Here is a 26,367-nt window from a genome sequence, read left to right on the forward strand (position 1 = left end):
CCTCCCTGCCATGGGACACCTTCCACCATCCCAGGCTGCTCCAAGGCCCATCCAGCCCGGCCTTGGGCACTTCCAGGGATGGGCAGCCAGCACTTCCCTTTTCCCCAGACTTCCAAGGGGTTTCAGAGCTGAAGCGCCTGTCCTTCCCTAAGGATTAAACCCTGATCACAGCCTGGAGGTGCGTGAGGAACTGCCCTGTTCCTGCCATCTGTCACAGCTTGGTGCCATCCTTCTCCAGCAGAATTTGTCCCACAAGGCTGGGGACACTTTTGCTTGACTTGTGGTCCCTGGGGAACCGTGTCCTCCTGGCTGATGGTCCAGCAGGTGCAGCATCACCAGCAGAGCTATGACAAATCTGCTCAAGGCCATGTTTCTGGGGAATGACACAACCAGTGATGGGTTCAGCTCTGATTTCAGGACATTTACACTGCAGAGTTTTAAAGAAAAGAGAGGAGGGTGTTCCGTGTTGCCTCTCCTCAATAATTGCATCAAACTGAATTTACAGCACGTCCTATTTCACCACATTCATTTTCTGTGTGTTTGTGCTTTCACATCCCTAATAACTTGAAAACTATGCAGACATTTGGGTAAAATGTCAGTGCAATACAATAAATGTTGGTTTGATTATTTTGACTTGCAGTGGGCATCCACCTTCGAGCTGACAACAGTTCTCTTGTCTCGATTTCTCCTATAAATTAGCACATAAATAAAATATGCACAAGCATTTTACACATCAAACTGGAACAGAAATCTCGATTCAATTTTGTTTTCCTTAAAGTTTGCATGGATTTCTGTTGATCATGTGGTTCAGCTTTTATTCAAACTCTTAACCCAAGTTATTTCAAGGCACAAAATGTGAATTAAGCTGGATTCTGTTCATAGAAATTCTGTTCATGGGATTTTGTTCTTTTCCATACAAATTCTGGGTGCTCACCTTTCAGGTCATTCTTAATCTGTAAATTCTTTTTAAATTAATAACTTGGGCATTTCTCTGGGAAGGAGAGGTTTAATAATACATAGATATTTCTGCTCTCTGAATCTCACTGTTCACTCTTAGTTTTATGTGATTATTATTAGATTCTCTGAAGAAAAGACATTGTTGTTCCCTGCCAGTGAGCACTGAAAGTCGGTGGCATCACTGGCAATAAAACCATTTTAATTTGCAGTCAGGCTGGTGGGATATTAATGAGGTTTACCTTTCTTTAAGGCAAATTTGTGGAGTACATGTGCAGCACCATTTTAATTGCAGCACACACATAATTTCGTGTATCGCCAACTTATCTCCTGGAGAGGCTGGGGGTTAATTGAGTGAATAAAATAAATGTAGACTAATTAGGAGATGACAAGTTATAGCTGATAAGGTCACTTGTCAGGCAAATATGAATTCAATATCTATTGCATAAATGGTTACATTTTCTCTGGCCTAGAGCAAACTATTTGTGTTTTGCAAACTCACAAATGTACAAGGAACACACAGAGAAAAGTCTTTTATTTCTACCATATTCAGTGTAAACCACAATAAACCTAAATAGAAATAGCAGCTGGAGGTATCACATTGTATTCTGATTTAAGTTGTGTTATACCATCAGTGATTTTAGCAGCTTTAGACTAATGTGGCTGAAATATGAATTTGATTAATGCTCAGTAAGTTACTAGAGATTAACCCCTACAGTTTTGTTGACATTGTATTGATACCCATTTTTTTATGAGCTGTAGGAAAAGCAGTAAATCATCAAAAACAATTTGGCATAAGTGTATGAAGTGAGACAATGTTAGAGGATGAAGAAATTGCATTCCATAAATCACATTGGGGCTGGGGGGAAAGGGCACGAGAGCCAAAGTTTGGGTAGATTTTACTCTCAGGCACTCTAAATTTTCCAGGGTGAGCTCAGGGCACTGAGATGGAGACAATGCCAAGGTTTGGGAGGGAAGAGTGGCAGCCTGGTACCTGCTGGGCAGTGAAACAAAACTAACCCCAAGGGCAGCCAACAATTCCACAAAGGAGAAGCCAATCCCAAGGGACAATGTGCTAGATGTTCTAGCAGGTTGCTGTTCCCAGGCAATTCTCCCAAATGATAACTTTGAGAGCTTTGCACCTGCTTTTAAGGAAATCCGGTGTCAAACAATCCACCCAGACTGAGATCAATGCACAGAAATATCCTCCCATGGAAATAACCTTCCATTGGCTTTGGAATGATGCTGGAGTGGTGCCTGAATCCCTGCCTGCCTCACAGCTCTCCTCCCTGTCAGAGCAGGGATGCTGTTGGAGCAGGAGGTGCTGAGGCCCTGGCACAGCTGGGGCTGCCCCTGGATCCCTGGCAGTGCCCAAGGCCAGGCTGGACATTGGGGCTGGAGCACCTGGGACAGGGAGAGGTGTCCCTGCCATGGCAGGGTGGGGTGGGATGAGCTTTTAGACCCCTCTCTGCCCAAACCATTCCATCACCCTGTGATTCCATGGCAAAAGAAAGGCCCAGCTGCTGCACGTGTGCCCAGGTTTGTTCACAGAACAGCTCCAGCTCAAATACCTGCACCTTTTTTACACCCCCCTGAAATGGCTGAGGAAAGAATTGCACAGGAATAAACCTTTTTTTTCTGCTTTTCCTCAGGCAGCTGAGATATTCAGGACATGTCAGAGGTTGTCCTGCTAACACCAGGCAGCCCCCTGGCCATTAATGTGAGTTTTCACTCCTGACTCCAGCACGACCTTTGTGTCTCTTCTGTTTATTTGGTAGCCAAAGTGAGCAAAGCTCCCAGGCAAATAACAAAGTGATGCTGCTTCTTCAGAGGAGATATTACCCCAGCAAACAGCATGACAGATCTCACAGATGTTTTGTGGAGAGAAGACAATTTAAAGCTACAGCCATTTCCTTGCTGATACCTTGAAGAGTTGGAATTTTTCAGGCATCTTTCACTTTTCCCTCAGAACCTTCCTCCTTCTATTGTGTTTGGAAGCATTGAGAACAATTACTCTATTTCTAAGGAGCTCCAGGGCTGCAGTGAAAGGTGCATTTGTCATTATAAATATCTTTGTCCATGAGAACTTTTCATTCCCACCAAGAGCAGCTCCCATCACGGCAAAGCTCGAAGGAGTTTGATTAAAAGCCCTGATTTCTGAGTTGAAATGAATGAGTTACAGGTAATTAGAGCAGGCTGAAAAGCAGGACGATGATGTTTGGAGCTAAACAATGTCACACACAGTGCCTTAATTAGCAGCAAAAGTGATTTAGCAAAGTAATAGTCTAATTCCAATCCAATTGCTACAAATTATTAATAACAATAAGCATGGAATAACCGGGATCCACTAGCAATGAGATGCAATATCTGTCACAGGAAAATATAGGGCCCTTTAATAATGAGATTGTAATTAGAATAGAACAATAAAGCAGATATTAATATTGAACACAGGACAAAATATTGGTTATGCTACACAGAAGAGGAAAAAGTGCTATTACTAAAATTCTACGAGGGTCTGAAAATCAAATATATCAAAATAAAGTTTATAAATTTCCCCCTGCTGCACACCAGGTGGGAATTTTGGCAGTGTCTGACCCACAGGACAAGAATTGTCACCTGTGGGTGAGCTTGGCACACGAGGAAAGCAGAGAGACCCAGGGAAAGGGGGATACAGGTCCCTTCTGTGCCTGATCTCTGCCTCCACACTCAAAATTTGCCCTCTTTTTCCCCTCTCACCTCCTGCAAGAGAAACCTTAGAGAGCCTTACCTGCCTTTGGATGTTAATTGTGATAACTGTGCCAGGAACCACAGCAATAACTGACATAAATCCTCACATGGTGCATGTGGGGCTGCTCCTCCAGTTCCTGGAACTGTGTAATTCCATCACAATTAAACATTGCTTTTAATTTTAAATATTCTTTTTAAGAGTTTAATCCTAACTAGGAATGGAGTAATTGAGAAAAGGGGTGCTTGGGAGGGTGAAAAACATAAGATAAATAAAAATACCCCATTCACATTATGACTGGCTGGTTCAGGACTGTAATTCAGTCTCCTGGGAAATGTGTGGTTGGCCTGTGATTTTGATTGGTTTTGGAGTTAAAAGTGGGCAAATTGTGGGCCCTGAATATCACAAGAGCAATGAAAGGAGTGCTTTACACAGGGTCCAGCTGTGCCAGCAGCAGTCAGAGCTCAGAGCTATCCCAGATATTTCCATCCATCCAGCCCCACAGGACTCATCCATCCCTATTTCCGACTCGTTGTCCCAGAGCTGCCTTCCCATCCATGCTCCACAAGTAATTTTTTGTGGCAATCACAAGATTTCTTCTTGCAGATAGGGATGAAAAAACACCTCCCAACCCCAAGAGGTTTATTTTTGTAATGTAGGCACGATAACCACGGCCTAAATCATCCTGAGGGGCTGGAAATGACTCTGGGAGCTCAAACCCTGTGACAGCCACATTTTCTGTCCCAAGCAAGTGCCAACCACAATATTACTTCCTCTTCTTCTTCTTCTTCTTCTTCTTCTTCTTCTTCTTCTTCTTCTTATTATTATTATTATTATTATTATTATTATTATAATTATTATCATTATAATTATAATTATCATTATCATTATCATTATCATTATCATTATCATTATTATCATTATTATTATTATAAAATAATATAATAATAATCATTATTGTTAGTATTACTAATTATTGTTAGTATTGTTATTGTTATTGTTAGTATTTTATTTTTATTATTATTGCTACTATTATTACTATTACTATTATTATCATTATCATTATCTTCATCATTATCATATCATCATTATCATTATTATCATTATCATTATCATTATCATCATTATTTATTCTTAATTCTTATTATTAATAACAATATTCATTATTAATACTAAATATTAAATATTTATTATATTTAATATAGTAATGTATTTAATATACTAATATATTAATAGTCATTATTGATATGATAATTGTTATTAATTATTAATATGATAAAAATAATATTTTTAAAATTTTCTGCATATGAATTTTTTTTTTTTCTTTTTTTTCTGTCAAGAAGCCAGAGGAGAAAAATCTGATTTTTGAGACCTCCCCCACTGGAGTGGGATTGTGGCAGCACGATTTCCCTAGGAATGTCAAGCAGGTGTGAATGCAGTGAATTCCAAGAAGTTTTCAATGTTAATTCCTGCTCAACAAAAAAAACACACACATAAACAGCGATCAATAGGCGCTAAATGAAAAAGAAGTAGCAAATCAATAACCCCAGACGTTTTATTTTCCAGCTTCTGCAAACAATGGGAGGGATGATCAGGCTGTGATTACGTGGAAGTCCCAGATATTGTTGCAGCACTTAAAAGTTTGTGGGCAAGGTTTTCACCCTTGTCAGGGTGTGCAGAGCTGCTGGGTGGGAATATTAAACAGCAGGGAAGTTTGCTCTGGGTTTTCATGTCAAAAAAAGGTGAGTTAATTTTTTATTTTATTTTTTTTTTGCATTTTCATGGTCTGATTCCTGGGGAAAAAAATAAAATTCTCATTTCTGCTGGTGGGAAATTAGAGTTCAGGTGGGTTTTTTTCTGTTTCATGAAGGATGCAGATGATCCTTGAGGTCTCTTCCAACCCAAACCCTTCAGTGAGTCCATGATTTAATGGCCATCATTCTCTCCATAATAAAATCTAAGGTTTCAAGTGTCAGTTCTTTAATTGTGGAATTGCTTGTGGAGATGAAAAGGGAGTGGATTTGGCTCTTAAACTCCAAAAAAACCTTGTTGGTAATTCTGAAATGGGGAATCTCAAAATTCAGCTTCTCTGGGCAACCTGTGCCAGGACCTCAACCCTTTTTAGGGAAAAATTTATCTCTAAAATCTAATAAAAACCTACTCTTTATTTAAACAATTACTTAAAGCCAGCAATTTTCCTTGAAAATTTTGTGCTTCAATAAACTGTTACAGTAATATATTATTGTGCCTTCTTAAGTTTAATTTCTTTATACTTAAATTTGCCATTGTTGACAATTGAAAATGCTCAAAATATTTGAAGTGCTTAATCACCTGCTAATTTCAACTTCTTGGCAGTGATAATAAAGTAAAATTGAATTGTCTTTGAAGCTGTTGCCACAAAAAAAGTGAAAAAAAAAAAAATTAATGACTTCTAAAGTACCAGGATGTTATTTTACAAAGTTAATGAGCCTTTTGTGCTGGGAGATGAAATGGTTTGATATGAAACAGGAAGAAATCATGTAAAATTTAAATAAAAGGGGAAAAAAATAATGTAAAGCAACTAATTGAAAAGATTGGGAAGCAATAATTATTTAAAGCAGCATAAAAATAGACAAGGCCTTTCAGACTAGAGAATTTAGATGCTAGAGCCATATAGAAAATGTAAAACTCTGGTGAATTCACAGCCAGGAATTCCAGCATCTCCACCTCACTCCAGGAACCATAAATAACATTTCCCTGGAAGCAAAATCAATGCAGGTTCCAATCTCAAAGCATCACCTGAGCTCTCACCTCTTCTCCACCCCACATCCCTGCACTCAGGGAATTCCAAAAAAGGGTTTTTCCCTTTTTTCTCCCTTGGGAGATGAAGCCAAATGAGGGAGATTCTTCTTCTGAGTGAGCCTAGCCCGTGGTAGTGAAAATCAAATATAAAATCAAATATAATTCCCTGTCTCCAGGTTTGGGGTGGTGTGGAATCCTTGGGAATACGAGAGCGGTGCTGGTGTCACTCAGGACAAAGCTTTGAGGTGGGTTTATGTCTGGTGGAAAGCTTCAAACCCCTCGATAGTAAAATACTTTAAAATCATAGAAAATCTGAGGAGTTAGAAAGAAAGTTAGGCTTGGTAAAGCCTGGGGAAAGTGTTAAAAGTAAGACCTGGGAAATGTTAGGCCTTGTGCTTGCTAAGATCATGTGAAATTGCACCTGTGTAGTCATATGATAAATATGTAAATATATAGTACATATGATAAATTATATAATTGTTAGATGTGATTAGATATAATTATTGTTTAAAGAACATGAGGAACAATGTTAGGGGTTTGGGGGGATCATGAGAAATCCATGCTTGGGTAGAATCAATGTATACAATGGAACAATGTAATTTTAATAATTAATATGTAAGCTATATAATGATAGAGTATGACCCAAGTTGGGTCAGATTTGGATATGGGTACCCCTGATACCCAGATCTCTTAATAAAGCACCTTCAATTAATCATTCCATGATTATGTGTGTTCCTGAACGCTAACACCCTCACATTCCCTGAGTGCCACAGTTCATCTCCAGGGCACGAGGTTCCCTTCTCTCCTGCTTTGTTGCACCAGGGGATGGTTGGTGTTCACTGATGTTGGGCACTGAGCTGAACCTCCTGGCACCCCACAGCATGGACACAAAACTTCTTCAAATGTCGCTGCTCCCTCTCCTGGGAAGGTCACTTCAGTGTCAGTCACATCCTGCAAGTCATTTACAGAAATCCAGCATTTTGTTTCCCAAACCCATGGAAACCACCATGCTGTCTAAGGAACACCTAATTATTATCACTGCCTGACTCATCAGCACATCTCCAAATGCCTCTGGCTGTTCAGGGAAGCCTTAACATTTCCAGGCTGGGCTAGTTCATCTCCAGATTTTGCTGTTAGAAATAGCAAAGATGTCACTTGTCTGAAAATATATGGTCTGCTGTTCCATCCCTAAAGGTGCTGTTATGCCAACAATAAATCTGCGAGACACTGCAGGCAGAGTGTGGGATGTGATGTATTCAATATTCATCCTGCTGTGACCCAGAGGAGGATCAGGACACTTTGCATCAGGAAATGTCTCTCTCTAATTTAACACTTTCAAAATGATGGGCCAAAACTCCAGCCCGGGAGGTTGTGGTTGCATCTTCGATTGATTTGGAGGCAGGAAGCCAAAGGGCTGTGTAAAAATACAGCTGATGCCTCATTTCCAAAATGCAGGTCAGACTGGCTGAGGAATATTTCTACTGTCCACAGCCTGATGGGATTCACTGCCATTCTGCTTTTCCCTTGTCTTTAATCCTGGAAATCCCCTTTGTTTCCACGGTGGGGCCAAGAGCAACAGCAGAACAAAGGAGAGCCACAAGGGCCACCTCTCCATCACGGATTTATTTGAAGGGAAGAAGCCACCAGAAATCAGGTCAAAAGAGGTGCCATTCCCTTTAGGAACAGGAGTGACACAGAAAATGTGGATCAGCTGTCCAGGAGGAAGGCAGACACTTGAAATAATCAGAAGGTAATTCTCTATTGACAGAGGAGAGAATGGAGGGACCAGAGAGAGAGAGAGGTGAGGAATTTCCTTTAACCTGATGGAGAACCTGACCTGGCATCCACACCCAAGGAACAGCCTGAGGTTCAATTGATGGATGCTTAAGACAGAAATAGGATATTAAAAATGAAAATAAAATTTTCCCTCATTAAGATATTCTTGTCAACCTGCCTTGCACAACTCCAGAGGAAGCAGCACAATGCAGGAGCAGCCATAGGAGGAACACATGAGAGAGCTTTGGTGTGAAGAGACAATTATTTTATTTTATTGAGCACTTTGGACAGGTCTGTTCATTTCAACTTCCCAAAATCCTCTCTACATCTTTAATGCAGAAAGTGGATGCTCTTTCTTAGCATATTCATATCAAATAATGTTTAAATTTCAGCAATGTCAGGAGATTGTTGTTGTACATCCCTATAGCAAGTACACAGAATTTAAAGTAATGATCTCTGAGTTTATCTTCATCACCCTTCTTGCCTCTGGTGCTCTGCTTAGATCAGATTATCTCATTTAAATAGCAATGGGTTATGAAAAAAAAAAATCTAATCTGTTCCCTCGCTGTGTCACTGTGGATACATTATTTTATTTTATTTTGTCCCCTAAGGCACTGCAAGAAAACCCTAAAGACCCTCGTTGAGACACATAAAAAAGCTCTGCTGGAAAATAAGAGTTGGAGGGAACATTATTCATTCCACGATTTTTGTCTATAAAGACAATATAGAGGGCAGATTGAGTTTTGAGTAATTGAATTGCCATTTTGGGGGGTAATAATACCCAACTCTTCTGCACAGCACATTTAATCCTGAGATTCAAGATTAATTTATAGGTCAAAATCATTTTCATTCCACATGTCAGGTGGAATTGAGGTAGAAACAAGGAGGAAATGAGTGACCAATGCCATCCAACACCCTGAATTACCTTCCCATCCCCAGCCCACAAAACTGCTCTGCTCAGCATCTGCTTCCTCATCCCACTCATTTCTATTATTCCTAAATTGATGTGAACCTTCCGTGTGATAAATCAGAGAAGTTTTGCCATAAGTGCAGTTTGACTGTGACCATCAGGCATATTTCAGGATGTCGGAGTGAAAACCAGCGGAGCTCTGCTGAAATCAATGGAGTTAATTTATACTCAGGTATAAATTAACTTGCCCCAGTGAAGTCAGTGGGAGCTTTTGCTGTTCCTTTAATTAGGAGCAGAAGCAGGACAAAAGTGCTGTTGTGAGCCACTCTTGGTGCCTGGGAATATGGAACATTTACATTTTTAGCTATTTTTGAGTCTTTAAAAGCTGAACGTCTTCATCTAAAAGTGAGCTCCCAGTACCTTTTAACTCAGGTTTAAAGCCCTGGACTGGGCTTGCTAAAGATAATCCTCTGGCAAGAATGATGAAGATAACAAAAAGTTTCAAAAATTAAAGCCTGGGGGGGAAAAATAAAAAAAAAAAAAAAAAATAAAAGTAAAAGGTTCTTTTTGGAGATACAAATTATGGGTGTAAGAATATCTTGTCCCTCATGCAGCTCTCCTCTGGAGATCCAGATTCCAGGACCACCATCTATTTCCCAAGAAATCAAGGAATTACAGGGGAATCCTGTGCTCTGGAAGACTGCTACAAGTGCTTTACTCAGAGTAGTAAAGAAGGGAATGATCTGTGAGAGGTACCCAAGAGGGCTGGGTTGGGGCAGTGGGGAATTAAAGGGAAGATTTGGGTCCTAAACACGGGGTTGTTGAGATTACTTCAGCAAAGCTGGGCTTAAATGAGCAACTGCTCACTTGAAATATTTTACATGTCACAATATTTTATATATTCCAAGATTTTTTAGTCCTTAACATGCTGCTTGTTTGTTCTTGAAATAGCAACTTTGTATTTATTTAACAGAAAGTCTGATCCTGAGATTTACATTTTTTCATCCTGAGGTTTACATTTCACGTTTAGATAAAATAGTATCAAGTTTAATTTAAATTGTATTTTAAAATGCTACTGAAGTCCGCCCTCTGCTCTGTTTCTTCACTTCAAACAGCTGCTGACTCATGCACTACATAATTAATTTAAGTATCATTTGAGGTTACTTTAATACAATTTCCTTGTAAGTACATGAGTAATATCCTGGCTATTTAGAGTTCAATACATTAATTGGAGACAAAAGTCAGTTGTCATGGTTTCTATCACAGCCAATTGTGAAGGGTCAGTCCATCCCCAAATTCATTATAACCTCAAAGAGTTCAGTTCCCATTCAGTGCCTGTTTGGAGATGAGGCTGTAATGAACCACATGAGTTAATCCCATTTTTATGGCTTTATGAAGCAGGATTGTCAAGTTATATGCTTTTAATTAGAAGAAAGGTTCAGAGAAGGAATGAACTCAGAATACCAAACCCTGGCTGTGAGCAATGCCAGGCAGAAAAGAACATTTTACATCACAATAGGTTGCAAACTATTGATATTTTAATTAAGAACTAGGGATATTCAAGAAGAAGAATGGGGGGGACATCCCTGCTTCCTCCAACCACGCTTTGTCCTCTGATCCCAGCCTGAGGATGGATCCAGGGTGGGAGGATGAGGGTCCATCATCACTCCAGCAGGAGGCAAAGAGGGAATGTCTCCATTTGCTTTGGGCTTTAAGGAAGATTTTCTTTCCTTTTTGTGAATTTATATTGACAGTCCTTATGATTCTCACCCATATTTGGCCTTCATAAATAAATACTTTAATTTGCCATTCAGTTAACTGGGATTTAAAGATGCTTCACTTGTGTGGATGCGCTTGAAGGGTGTGATATGAAATGTGGAATCAAAACCATTAATTCAGTGCTCCCAAACTGGCTTTTCAATCCAGCTTCATTTGCTGATATTGTGGCCAAGAAATGTTTTCATGACGTTGTCGCCCAAGTAACAATTGGGTTTTTTTCTCACTGTTACAGCTTGGACTATTTTTTAAAGCTATTACCTGGATTCCAGCTTTCTTATGATCTTGAAAAATGTTTTCCTGGTTCAAAGGCATCACCTGGAGTTGTTTAAAATTAAAGTGTGTCCTAATGAAAAGCTCCTTAGTCCCTTGTTCATACAAAAAAGGGCTGTTAATTTTGGTAATTGCTTCTCCTTTCCCCAAGAATTATGACACTGATAGAGATTTATCAATCACAAACACTAATAGTGGAACATTTTACCTGTGCTGCAGCTCATGAATGGCAGCAGACTTATTAGTTTCCATAGCAACACCATCTCCACTTTCCAAGGTCAAAAATTCCTCCCATCCAATCAGTGGAAGAAAGTAAAGTGTGTCTTCCTGTGACTACCTGGATATTCTGCAAAAACAGGAAGAGATATTGGGCAATTAAAGTACAGAATCCAAATAAACACCCCAAATTTCCCCAGGTAAAATCATGTTCTATTGCACTTTTTGGAGACTCAGACGCTACAAATGCAATTGGATTGGATCATCCCTCCACAGCAGTAATTCCAAAATGACACAAAGCTGGAATGAAAATCACAGGGAATGTTGGGGTTCCTTCCATCCACTCCTGTGGCACAGAGATCTCTTGGATCAGAGGGAGTTTCTCCAAGTAGGAGAGAAAAATCTGCCTGTGGTGCCTCCTCCAGACAGCGCTGGGGTGGAAGGAAAGGTGTTTGGAAATGTGGGCTTTTCCCAGATCCTGAATGTTCATCAAACACTGAGATACTTCTTGTTCCATCAAAGGTGGCTCCTTTCCATGGAGCCAGGCTGGGAGAGCTGGGGGTGCTCAGCTGGAGAGGAGAAGCTGCCAGGGCCTGAAGGGGCTCCAGGAGAGCTGGAGAGGGATTGGGGACAAGGGATGGAAGGACAGGACACAGGGAATGGCTCCCAGGGCTGGATGGGATATTGGGAAGGAATTCCTGGCTGGGATGGTGGGGAGGATTTGAGATGGAACTCCCAGAGCAGCTGGGGCTGCCCCTGGATCCCTGGCAGTGCCCAAGGCCAGGTTTGGAGCAGCCTGGGACAGTGGGAGGTGTCCCTGCCCATGGCAGGGGTGGCTCTGGATCTTTAAGGTCCCTCCCAACCCACACCAGTCTGGGGTTTCAGGATTCCACAGTGGTGTGGTTCTGACCCCAGCCAGGATCCTTTGGTGGATGTGGTGTAACGTGAGCAGATCCTGCTGCAAAATGATTGATCTCCCACGGGAGGAGGAGGGATCACAATGTCACACACACCCCGTGTAAAGAGAATAAACCATCTCTTCTGTGTGAACTTTTATCCTTCAGAAATGAACCATCCGCCTGGAAGGATTTACATAACAATTTCCTCTAATTTCCTTTGACATTTCAGTCAACAGATGATGAATTAAGCCAGGAAAAAGTATCTGTTTGGCCTATACTCCCAAAGGGCAAATGAGTGATTTACTGCTGGGGATCAGTTCATAAAGCAGCTGAAACCAGAAATCACTTAATAAAATGAGTTTACAAAATTGTAAAATCATTCCAAACCTTTTAAGTGCTGAAAATTTTCCACTGAGAAATTACAATTATGAGCCACATTTATGGATCCTTATTCTCTTCTCTCTTGGCTCATTTTTCACAGCAGTGTGAAAAGATCTCATCCAGGCTTGCCCTGGAACTTATTGCTGGTAGGAGTGAGAGAGATGTTTTTTTAGAAAATTAAGAAATCCAAATAACCTAGAAGCCATCACACTAAGGGACTTTAATTTTGTTAATATTTTCTACAAACTTCACCTAAAAATTACAGGTGGTCTCTTAAAAAACCTGAGGAATGATCAAAACTTGACAAGCTTCTAAGTTTTGGGAAAAAAAGGATGGAAAAACCCAGAGTTTCTTTTAGCCTTTCATGATGTCCTACTTCACACACAGCTGTGATCTACTGAAGAACATTTGCAAAATTTATAAGTGTTTGAAAGGAAAAGGATTAAAAAGTACTAAATTATAATTCTGCTGAAGTAGAAACAGAGAAGGATGAGCTGGGCTGTACCTTTATAAATCAACCCTGCCCCAAGCAGCAGTAACCGTGCCTAAATACCCTCAATCAATATTTCCTTTCTTTTTTAATACTTCTGGGGCCTTTTTTAGAACACTTTGCTTCAGTTCAGGTTCCACTCCAAGCCCTCCTTTAAACCACCTGTCGATTCTGAAGGTAGGCATTGATTATTTCTGCTTCAGTGGGAAACCTGGTGCTTTTCCTTATTGAATCACATCATATTTATTTCACACCTTTTCTCCTGCTTGTCAATATTTGTCTCAGAGCTCGTGTACATATCTGTGATATCTGAGACCAAAAAAACAGCTTTAAATTTGTTTTCCCTTGTCCCTCCTGAACAGAACTTATCCCTTCAGATCAGAAAATGTAAGTTAGGATTTTAATTAATTACTTAGATGTCATCCAGTTCCTCCTGTATTAACTTTGTGACTTTACCTGTCCCAGTTTTCGCTTTTTTTTTCCCCTGGAGGAGGGAGAAGATTCCCCAAGGAATTCCCAGGAGCCCAGCAGCACCACAGGGTGAGGAATCTCCAGTTGTCCATTTGCTGACAAATCCTCCTGGTGGATGCCTGCTGGCTGTTAGCAGATAACCACCAGCCTTTGTCTGCAATTTATCCCCTTTTGCTGGAGTTATTGCCATGGATTCTGCACATTCCTTGGAGCTTCTGTTTGGATTCACCTCCTCTGCTGAGGATTTTGTTTCCTTGGACTTGGAGCACTTCCCAGTGCTGGTCCCACCCAACTCCTTTTCCTCGAGATCTCTCAAATATATTCAGTTTCTGGTCCTCCCACACTGGGTGTGTGAGTTATTTAGTGCAGAAATCCCTTCTAAAGGTGCAAGAGTTGCCAAAGAAAATTGGGAATGGACTTAGACCATCCAGAGTTACATTCTTCCTGATATTCCAAACAAAAAATAACCAATAAAAGCCAAATAACTGCCCAGATTCTGCCTTTTCCAAGAGGACAGATAGTTTTTGGGGTTTTGTTGCAAGGAAATATCCTTTTGAAAGCCTCCCTGCTTTCTCTTCTCCTCTTGTTGGGTTATGGACAAGTTTTTTTGAACCCTGAAACAAGAACCTGCAGCTGCCAATATCCAGAATATACAACCCAAACTCTTTGTATTCATCCAAGGTATTGATCAGTCCTCAGAACTGCAATTCTTCTGCTCCCAGGACTGCAAATTATGGGACATTACTGTAAATATACACACAAACACACACATATTTCCCTTAAGTTACCCAACTCCCTTCCCTTTGACAAACACAAGGACCGAACTGGCGAGCAGGCACTTAATAATTTTTACAACATCTTTCCAACAGCAGCTTCCATGGGATTATTTACTGTCAAACTAAATCAAGAATAAATGAAAAAACTGAAATATTTATAGCGTAGGAAAAATCTGGTTCAGACCAGAAATCCCAGACTGGCGTTAAATCAAGAAATGTAACAAGATAAATTCTGCCATCATACCCTTTGTTTTCTGGATGTGCTGCTATCACTTATTCTAATTGTTATGCCACAGTTTGAGCAGAGAGATGGATGGAAAACAAAATATGTTAAATATGATCATGGGGGAAACATTACATTTCCCCCTAAAAATCCTGATTGTGTGTCCATTTGTCAGCAGGATGTAATTTATACAAATATGTTTGTTACTGAAGGAGGCAACATCATTTTTTTGTTGTTTTCCCATTAGAGAAAACAAGTCCATAGGAAAGAACTCAGTCCTCAGACACTTTATATCTGTCATTTTCACTTCTTATCTGTGGGGGAAGGAGAAATACCTGCTCCTGAGAGATCCAAAAGTGTGGGACACACAGGGATATACAGGAGGTGAATAAATGTAAAAAAGGTGGATAAAACACCCAGGTCAGCAATGGCTTTGTGTGGATGACTTGTGCAGCTCCTGCTGCTCCTTGCAGACACTCTGGGTGACATCACTGGGAAGAAAGCACACAAAGCTATTTCTGTCATCAACCATTCCCTCCTGGACATCTGGGATACTGAAAAATTCAGCCTAAAAGTGGGATTTGAGCGTTGGCTTGGCACTTAGCACACAGAGGGAAAGGCTTTTTGTTGTGTGGCTGAAGGTTGCAGTTGTACAGCTGTTTTCCTAGGAATTTAGAAGGGAAGAGGCTGTGGATTCATTTATCAATTAAAGTAATCTGACATATTTAACACATTAACAAAAGTGCCAATGCCTTGCTCTTTACTGAGCCTGACCTGGTGTCAAGGCTTTGGTTTTCAACACCCTTAATTTCTACAACCACTTATTTTTCGAGTAACAAAACACTCACAAGACCAAATCTGTGACAAAAACCAAAATGCTCTTCTGGTGTTATCTGAATCTTCAGGAAAATAGAATTTTCCACTTCTACCACAATTTTCTGTTAAGTTTTCTGAAAGCAAAAGTTGGTTCAGGTGGTGATGTGACATCGAACTGGGGTAAAACCTGTCAGGCCCTGGGAATGATGAGATTTTGCTCTCAGCTAAATTCCAGTAAATTGACATTTTTACCCATGGCAAAATGTAGCTGTGCTTGCACAAAGAGCAGCTTTTTGACCTGGTGGAGAAAGAAACGTTTCTTCAAATTCCCAGGGATCTAGGGCCAAATTCCACAGTGGTGCTGGTGCAGGAGCTTCACTCCAGGTTTATTGGGGGTAACCAATTTATTTATTTAATCCAGTTTATTGGTGTAACCATCTATGGCATGAGATCTTCTGCAGAAGGGAGAAGAAAGGAATGGAAATGTGGAGAGAAAAGCTGGAATCCAGGGAGTGCACGCACAGCCTTTTTATTCTGCAGCCTCAGCTTTCCCTCCCGCCAGCTTCCACACATCTCTATTATCTTTTGAATTTGGCCTTCCACACTTTTGTGTTCCTCACGTGCCAGGAAATAATCCTGTCCCAGCCAGGCTTGCATTCCTGGCACACCATTGCTCCTGATCTCTCTATTGTCTCCTGAGCACCTGATTCCAAGGCATCTAATGTGAATTTTCTCATGAATGCCAATGATATACAGTTACATTTTTCTTTTCAAACTTTTTATCCCTGAGGCGCTTTCTGCACTCAAACTATTTTCCAGATATCCATAACAGAGTGAATAGCAAACACTTGCAGCTACCAGAGCAGGAGCAGAAGAGACCAGTTTTCCAGGCTCCAGCAAGATTTATGTATGCTGTTGGAGTACTTACTGCTTATTTAGAATTATTGAACCATATTTTGAGGGAGAAAAGTACCCCGTGCTATTTAACAAAGGTTTCCGATACTGATCACTCCTATTTTTCCTCTTTCACAAAAGGACTTGGATTTTCATTTGGTTTTCACTCCTGACTGCTATTGCTTTTCCTAGGGAAGCAGAAAATACTGTGGCTCATTTGCAATTCAAATTCAGCGCATAAAGCCTTCGGGGAGGGTTTAAATCTTGTGTTTTCAAAACATTTCCCTAAATCCGAGCAAACAGCTCATTGTGTTTCAGGTGACATTGAGATCCTACATGGTGGGACACTACAGAGGCTTTTGTTGTCTTAAACTCCCCAAATCAAGACATTTGAGGAGAAATGGGATTTGGTGTCTGATGAGGCCTCCTCACCTCCCCAGATGGATTCACCAGCATTGACATGGCCCTGGCACAGGGAATTTTTGGATGCCCATCCCTGGAAGTGCCCAAAGCCAGGCTGGACGGGGCCTGGAGCAACCTGGGATAGTGGAGAGTGTTCCTGGCATGGCAGGGGTGGCACTGGGTGATTTTAAAGATCCCTTCCAACCCAAACCATTCTGTGATTCTAAACATCCATGTAAGGATTCCCACCTCCTCCAACAGTCAAGTCGAAGACACAGTAGGATTAAAAAAAATATATAAATAAATTATTTTAAATTATTTTTTAATTATTTAGATTTTTTTTTCCCTTTGTCATTATTTTCACAGCAACAATTAGGGAGCTTAAAGCAGGATGCTGAAAGAGAAACCCTCCTCTGCCATCAGTGCACTGCAGAAAGTGTCCACGTGCTTCAGGATCCCACTGGAATTGCTGGAGAGGACTCAGGGAGTGCCTCTCTTTCATCCATCCTTTCATGAGTATCCAAACACTGCTGGGCATTCCCAGCTGTAAATAACCCTGGCTCTACAGGCAAGAGCCAACCAGACAATTTCCTGTATTTAACCCAAATAGAAAGACTGAGCGATAGGAACCCCACTGGGTTGTGCTGTTGACAAATCAGCATTAAAATGTCTTTCAACAGCAAACTACTTAAATGATAATGAATATAAAATAGTTAAATTATATTATATATATATATATATATAAAATGTAATATTACATTATAAAACAATAAAATGCATAATACATAATAAAAATATTTAATATATTTATATTCAACATATAATATATGCTATTACATATAATAGTATATACTATATTATATATATGTTATATTATTATTATATATGTTATATTATATTATATTATATTATATTATATTATATTATATTATATTATATTATATTATATTATATTATTTTATATTTTATATTTTATATTTTATATATTAAATTTCATGTTTCATATTTCATATTTTATCTTTTATATTTTATATATTATATATATTAGATATTAGATATTAGATATTAGATATTAGATATTAGATATTAGATATTAGATATTAGATATTAGATATTAGATATTAGATATAGGATATAGGATATAAGATATAAGATTAGTTATAAGATCGATATAAGTTATATAATATTAATATATGTTGTATATTTAATATATTATATATTTTTATATAGTATATATAAAAATAAATGTTTACTTTTAATCAAAATAATATATAGTAAATTCATTATAATATATAATAGTATTATAAAATTGTAAAATATCATAAAATGTATAATAATATACATGATGTATATTATATATTATTATATTATAGCCAACCCCAAGCCTTATGCTGAACCCAGGTGCAGTTATCTCCTACAGCCACATCTGGAGCTGTATTTTGACACCCCATTTTTAAATGCACACACAGTGCAATGTCAGTGATCAGCCTGAAAGGGCTCCTTGCTCATTCCTCAGCTCAAACACTGCTGCTCTCATTTTAATCCCTAAATAAGTGGGAATGCACCTCCAACACCTGTGTGAAATCTGTCCTGGAGGTGTTGGTGGGATGAAAATATTTCAGTCCTCAGAGATTTGTGGGAGCTACAGAAGAGAATGTTTTCCATGTGAATTAGAATTTAGGAGTTTTCATCCTAAAGATAATTCCCTCCAAGAGGAAGATTCCCTCATAATCATTTAAAATACAATCCAGCAATTACTGAGCAGACATTGAGATGGAAAAGGTCTGATAAAAAGGCTTCCAAAGCTTGGCTGAAGTGTAAGTGTGGATCAATTTTCAATTCAATACATTATGAAATACAGTTTTTGAAGAGATCTGAAAGTGTTAAAATTATCAAACCTGACAATATCACCTGTAAACCAATTATCACATTTCTTTTAACATGTTCACAAAAAACTAAATTAAAGCTGCAGATCTTGATGGCACCCAAACTCTGAGAATGAAGAGCACACATTATTCTTCTCAGGTGAAAAGTTTAATATCTACTTCATATCTATCAGTAAAAGCTTAAAAAAAAACCTCCTTCCAAATATTATCCATGTAATACTGATAAAAAAAAATTGATTCTGTTTCAACTGAAGTCAGCAGCAGAAGTCCCATTTCTTCAGCAAAAAGAGGATCAAAATTAGAATATCATCAAAAGACAGTGGGCAGGTTTCTTCAAAGATATGGAGGTTAATAAAGGGATTGTTGATAAACTTTTACAATGATATCTTGAAGACTTCATCTCTTTCAAGGTCTCATGCAGAAGTTGTTTCCCTATGAGCTGATATCCCAGCAATGCTTTCATTTGTGCCACCCTAAAATCTCTTATTGGATGTTTGCAGTTTAATCATTTGCTTCTTCACATCCAATATCCCAGATCTTTTTATTAAAATCCATATTAAAGGCATTGTGATATCTTTATGCTGCTCTCCTTTTAAGTAAAACAATATCTTTAGTATTTATTATTTTTTGCTGCTGCGTTTCTTACACGTCTGTTCCTCCAGCTGGAGGCTTTCACAACACCTTAAAAAAAAATAATAAAAGGCAATTTCTTCACCCACTGGACACAGAGGACACACCAATCCACCAAACCTTTTTCCCAAAGGGAATGTGGAGTTGAGCAAAACACCCCTGGAGTTTTGGAGCTGGATCAACCAGGAGGTTCAAGGCTGGGACAAAAACCTGCACAAGGGGACCAGAGCATCCCCTGCCATTCCTGCCTCAGAAGTTTCTGGATCAGGGGTTAAGGTTTAGAAAAAAAAAAATTAAAAAATAAAAATAAAAAAAATAGTGAAACTGAAGCTAATTTTAGACAAGAACCTGGAAATCTGCCAGATTATTAACAACTGGCTTTCAGCCTGTCAGGAAGTATTAATAGTACCATGAAAGGAAATTATGAACTGTAGATTTCCCCTGAGAGCCATCAGGAAATATTTGAATTTTTTTAATAGCCATATACTGCAGTGCAGCAATAAATAAAGTGGCCAGGACTAGTACTGGGCTGACCTGGGTGGCCACGGATTTAAACCATGATTAGATGGAATTCTAACCAATATAAATAGGAACAAGCAAGGCTGGAATTCCAGGATGACTTTAAGATTAACTGAACCATCCATGACCATTATTTTTGCCCAAGATGAAGCCTGTAATCATTTGATTTGCATTTGTGCATGCAGGGGTGTCAGGAGGGAAAGCTAATTTCAAGGCTTATTGTTTAACAAGTAAATGATTCAGTGTGAAATGAGGATCCTCCCCCTTCCCTTCCTCCTTGGCGATGCTGTTGCTGATTATTGCTATCATTTAGAATCTCTTGGATAATGAGGAAAAGGAAGAAAATAATCAGTTGGTTTCTGGATGAAATTGGACTTAATTCAGCATAATCTATGTATTTTAAGACAGGGGATACGGCCAAGTGGAATAATCAGTGCAGCAAACAGATGGCTTTAGTGTCGAGACAGGTTTCCAGATGATCTGGAGATGGGCAGAGGAATACCAATGACTGACCTCTTCTGCTGCAGCTCAAGAGCTGGGGCAAGGCAGGAGAGGAAGAGGAGGAAATCCTTTAAACAACAGGCAAGGAGAAAAGCTGGAGTTCCTGAAGGATGCCCACGGAAAATGCAGAAGGGTTTGGGTGAAGAGGGAGGAGCAGAGGGATCCCCAGCAGGGCTGGGCAGGTACAGGGATGCTCTGAGGCTGCTCCACACCAGCCAAGCAGGGAGGAGCGAGCACAAGGACTGGAAATTGGGAAGGCTTCACTGCCCAGAGTGAATGGAAGGTCCACTGCTCTCAATTAAAATGATGGAGTTATTAGGGTTTAACAAATATAAATAGCCATGTCCTTCTTTAACAACTTTAATATTAAGCACTGCTTTGATTTTGAGAAGATGGTTGTGTTTCAAGCCAGGGAATAACTTACAGACTTATTATTTTGCATTTAAGTTGGTGATTTGAAAAGAAAACTTGGTTATGAGCTGTGTGTTTGAGTGTATTGGAGAAGAACATGTCAATGTGAGCTAACTAGAAGTACAACTTTAGAGATTCATTTTATTACAGAGAGTGTTTTGGTGCACTTGAAACAAGACATATCTATTTTTCCCTTTTTACTCATTAAATATGTTTTTATTTTTGCATCTAAATTTCCTCAAAATCACTTCAAAGTCACTTCAAAAGACATAAATCAATTGTATCAAGTTGCTTGAAAATTGTGATATAATCCTATGCCCGAAATGAATTGATTTGTGATTATATGTTGTTTATTAATTAATTTATTCTGCAGTTCATGCTCTTTCCTAGAACCCATGTATGAGCTGTTTTTACCAGTGGGTAAAAGAAAGAGATAAACATTAATCCATTTTATGACTTTAATTACTATTAGAGTCCCGCTTTGCACATGGCAGATGATTTGTTAGAAATTGATTTTATTCCTGGATAATTGCCCTGCACTCCAAACAAGTCACACACGCAGGGATTGATGCATTTGCATCTGCTGGATATGCAGCAAATTCCTACAAACTCAGAACAGGTTAGAAAAGCAAAATGCTAGCTGGAATAGTAATCAGGATTTAGGAATGTTTTCCCTTCCTGGGTACACTAAAGAACTTGAACTTGCAATTCTGGAGGTGTTCTGGATTTTTAGCAGGTGAACAGGGTTGGCTGTTCCAGGGTGAGAGTAGGAAAACTTTGACCTTCATGGAAAAATGCAAATTTGCACCAGCTGGGAACCAGAACCAAATATATTTGTAAGAAGAACTCCTTAAATTTATCTGTTTTATGATAAGAATATTAATTTTACTTAGATTCTCCTAATACACAGAGAGATATATTTAGGATGCACTTATTTATGTATGCAGTTATTCGAAATAAATCAATTCTAAAATTCAAAAACGTGAAGGGCCATGAAAGGCCAGGACTGGGTATAAATATTTAGCAAGAGATTTTTCCTGGCAGTGTGCTGTTTTTATCCCAGAGGCAGAACTTCCTTTTCATTCCTGCTTTGTTTCCATTAAACTGGACACTGAAATCTAACAGGACTTTCACCTGTTGCCTTTTAACATCAGCTCTCCAAGGAGCCTCTTTTATCCCCTTCTATTCAGTGCTTTCATTTCCACTCTCTTTATGCACCAAAATGTGTTGTTGGAATCACAGGGAATAATTGAGAGGAGACAATGCCAAACGATCTGTTATAACACAGAAAAGAAAAAGTGAATTAAGCTTTGTCTCACCCAAGGCTGTTCTGAGGAGCACTTGGCACGTCCTGATGCAAAGGGTTTTTCTGATTAAATGCCCAAATTACAACGGGGTGCTGGGGAATTTTTCCCATCCCTCACCACCAAGGTCCTGAGCACCCAGAAAAGTGCAGGGAAAACACAATTAACCAGAGAAATCTGCAGAGTGAAAAATCCTGAGGGTCTGAATATCGTTATTAACATTCAACGAAAATTCACCTCATCTTTAGCTGGTTCTCCTTCCCCTTTCATCCCCTTGCTCTGTATTTTCCATTCCATGTTTATATCCTGTTTCTGTCTACTTCCCAAGCAGTTCCTGCTTCCTTAATCCATCCCTGGCTGGGTTTTTGTGGTGGCACAAAATCCTGAAATTTCTCTGGTTTCATTCCTGCATCAAACTGTTGTAAACTCTTACAGTTGTTGGTTCAGCAGAATTGAAGAATATAAAAATCTGTCTTTTCATAGCATTCCTCATGCTCTTATCATTCCTTTATCCCTTATCAAAAACAACTTTTGCCTTTTGGGGTCTCTACTAAAGCACATTATTTCACTAAACCTCTTACAAAAGTTGTCCTTTGTTTTAAGCCAAAATCATTACATTTAGAACATGAAAAATAAAAAAGTTCTGTCCCAAGAAATCCACGAGTGCATTCATTATCAAGGAATCACTCATTTTCCACAGTAATCAAAACAAAACAAGTCAACATCCCATATTTCCCCTTCATTTTTTAATGTGCCCAAGATAAAATGCCTTCAAAACTGGAGGCTGGTGATTTAACACTGCAAATATTCCAGAGAAAAACAAGGATTTGTTCAAGGAAAACATTCAATTTAAGGGGTCCTTGGAATTTAAGCTCCCTGCTTCAGGGTCTATCTAAAGCCAGCTTTGTGGAATGGCTGCTCCATAGCAGAAATTGCTAATTAACATATTTTTGGGTGCATTCTTTGCTATAGGATCACTCTCATATCAAGTGCAAAGGATGGATTTAGGTGATTTGCTGAATCTGGGCTACATATTAAAAGAAAAAAAAATAAATCCTTTTTTAAACAGTTTGATTGGTAAACCTGAGCAGTGAAACCCCCATGATCACATCTTTCCTTCCCCTCTGGTGAACATTTCCATGGGACAAGGACCTACAATATTTAACAATGAAGTTTCCTTTTCAAGTCTTTGTTTAAACACTCAGGAAGTTGAAATGTGCCCCATTTCAGGAAGGTTCAGCCCAGTTTCACACCAACACTGACACCAGTTCAGAGCCACTAAACCCAACCTGGTGCTGCCCCAGGACTACCAAACCCATCCCAACAACGGCAGAAAAAACATTGTAAGAGCCTCATTTTCAGCCTCACATCCCTGCAAAGCTGCTCCATCAACGAGCTCCTACACATTTCCTTGGAACTGCAGTGGTAAAACCTCAAAACAGAGTTTGGTCTCTGACTGACTTAAAAATGTTTCTGGTTTTGAGGAAGAGGCTTTGAGGAGGATCCCGAAGTGAAGGGTCTGCACTTTGTCAAGCTCATCACACCTTCCCTGGAGTTCTGCTCTTAATAATGCAGATTGTTTCCTGGGATACTGCAGAGCTTCCCCAACTTCTTGTCATGCCCATGTCTGATTGTGCTCATAAATTCCTCTAATAGCTCCTGCTGGTGTCACTCTGTGTCACTCTGAGCCTTGGCTCGCTCTCTCTCACAGCCCAGGCTCTGTTACAGGTTCAGCAAGAGTTTAGGAGATTGAATGGAGGTGATAAGAAAGAGATGGCCCCGCTTTTCAGTCTTAAAAACATCCATTTACTGGTGCTGATCTAAATAATGGACTATTTCTCTTTTTCCCGTGACACATAAAACAATGTTGTTACCTCATAGTGACACAAACCCATTTTTTTCACCAGTTCTATGCTAAGAGCAACACAGAGATTATTTCTATTCCTCTCTTGGTCTGCTCCTCTCACAAAAATCTGTCATCCTTTAAGGGAAAAATAGCAAGTTTGGGGTCTGAAGGGATCCACTGCCTTTAGCTTTTCTTTCTTTAACAGGCAAATCAGTCCTCATCAGAGAGCAAGTCCATCACCACATACTTCAATCCCTGTTCTCAGGCAAACCCCACAGCCACAAATGTGTTTTGTGGAGGGGAAATCACCCAGGAATTAACGGAGCTGATAAGCAGCATGCCAGGGCTGACCCAGTCCTGGGAAAGGGAAACACATCCCACTGATTTCAGCACAATTTAGATCAGCTTTCCAAAGACTTGGAGCTTCACTTAACTTATGAGACAGCCTCAAATAGGCTTTTACTCTGTGTGTATCTCTGGGTCAGTGCACTCGTACCTCAAGCAGGACCTACTGAGTAAAGCTCCTTTTATGTTTGTGTGTCTGGCTCAAAAAAAATGAAACATAAAAAAGAAAAGTCGCATCTGCTCCCAAGCTTTGCTCCTTTGCTTTGAAATTGCACCGGGAAAAAAGGATGTTGTGTACAGGCCAAAGGATATTGCAAAGAGAAAATTTGTATTAGAGCGAGAACATCCTAGTCATGAGCACCAGGCATTGCAGTGAATTTCCTCACCAGGGTGGGAATCATTCTTGCTGAGAGCTTTTCCAGCCCTCCTGATCCAAATCACCAAAGCCATGCTGATCTCTATTCGAGCAGCCCCCAGGCTGCAGCTCAGATTTCCTTCCCTTCCCTCCTTTACTCACATCCAGCAGGAAACTCCTGCCAGGAAATAAGCAGAGTGTGCAACTACACCATAACATCTCTTCTACACTTATTCTCTGTCCCAAGCTTTATATCCTCATCATTTCCTTGGATTATTTTTTATTATATTATCTGATATTATCAATTGTGACATCCATGTGGCCATTCTGGGAAGCTACAGGCTTGATGGAAATAAAAATTGTCCCTTCAAGAAAATTCCAGGCAGTTTGTTTCTGTTTCCTTTGGTCTCATTAGGCTGCCACCACAAGATAAATGGTTTGGGTTAAGAGTAATTTAGTTTATGGCACAATAGGTATGAAAGGTTATTCCCTCTTATGCCCTCCTCACATAAAATCTCCCTTAAAAAAAGCAAAGTCTTTATGTCTCAATAAACAGAAGCCACAGAGAAATTGTGTAACAAATTACATATTGGATAACCATCTATAAAATTTTATTGGCTTATGAGGTTTGCATTGATTTGAATTTTACCCAAAGCATTACTGCTCCTCCAAAACACTGAAATAAAAGCAAAACAGAAACATCCATTACGGGTTTTTTTAACAGTGTAGCCACGAGAAACTTCTCTGAAGAATGTAAATTCCTGGGAACAGCCTAGAGATGTCCTTGTCCCATCCCTGTGTGAGATCAGCTCCTCCTCCCACTCTCCCAGGTTGTTCCAAGCCCTGCCCAGCCTGGGTGTAAGTGCAGATTTAGGCAGGAGTTTAACCCAGAGCCCTGGGGGCTGCTTGGTGCAGCAGCATCTTCTGAGACCTTCCTGGAGACACCTCTCACACCTTTTGTTGTCTGTCCATGGCCAGCCTGGGCAGGCTTTGGTACAGCAGGTGGGGATAACCCAAACTTGCACCGTGACAGGAGGAACAACCCCCTCAAATGGCCCAAAGCTTGGAGAGTGGCAGCACAAGTGACCTGAGAACCTCCCTGACACCCTCCTGCATTTATACAGAGCCAGGTTAATTTTCAGTCTCTCATGCCAGGACAGCAACCAAGACCTAAACAGATTTCAGCTTTATTTATGATTGTTTTAACACATATTTTAGTGCCCCTTTTTATTTTGCATTTAATGTCTGTATAGCCCATTACAAATGCTTTGTTACCTGTCACGCCCTTCATCCCAGCTCATTTATTCTGAGGCATCCCCAGCCTGGGCTGTAATTCATCAGAGCAGACACTGATTATTGAAGTGGGTGATCGCACAGGCTGTGGCCTGGTGCTCAACCACCGGCAAGGCCTGAGCTGAGATGGGAGCAGACACGAGGGTGGGACTGCAGGGAAAGTTTGCTGCCCATGGGTCATGATCTGCTGTCCTCCATCCATCATCCATCCATCATCCATTGTCCATCCATCCATCCATCCATCCATCCATCCATCCACCCATCCATCATCCATCATCCATCCATCATCCATCCATCCATCCATCCATCCATCCATCCATCCATCCACCCATCCATCATCCATCATCCATCCATCCTCCATCCATCCATCCATCCATCCATCCATCATCCATCCATCATCCATCCATCCATCCATCTATCCATCCATCATCCATCATCCATCCATCATCCATCCATCATCCATCCATCCATCCATCCCTCCATCCATCCATCATCCATCCATCATCCATCCATC

At 39.9% G+C, this 26,367-nt stretch overlaps 1 protein-coding gene across 2 annotated transcripts in view; it reads right to left on the minus strand.

Annotated features, from left to right (window-relative positions):
• LOC111934942 (contactin-6) overlaps nt 1-26,367 on the minus strand; it is a 124,670-nt gene that overhangs the window by 89,080 nt on the left and 9,223 nt on the right. For both annotated transcript variants that reach the window (XM_086846915.1, XM_086846914.1), the window contains exon 2: nt 11,404-11,541. In XM_086846915.1, the coding sequence (XP_086703041.1) occupies nt 11,404-11,458 (55 nt within the window). In that variant the 5' untranslated portion in view covers nt 11,459-11,541. The remainder of the gene's footprint in view (nt 1-11,403; nt 11,542-26,367) is intronic.

Source organism: Cyanistes caeruleus, chromosome 11 (assembly GCF_971803275.1).
Source record: "Cyanistes caeruleus chromosome 11, bCyaCae1.hap1.1, whole genome shotgun sequence".
Classification (NCBI taxonomy): domain Eukaryota; kingdom Metazoa; phylum Chordata; class Aves; order Passeriformes; family Paridae; genus Cyanistes; species Cyanistes caeruleus.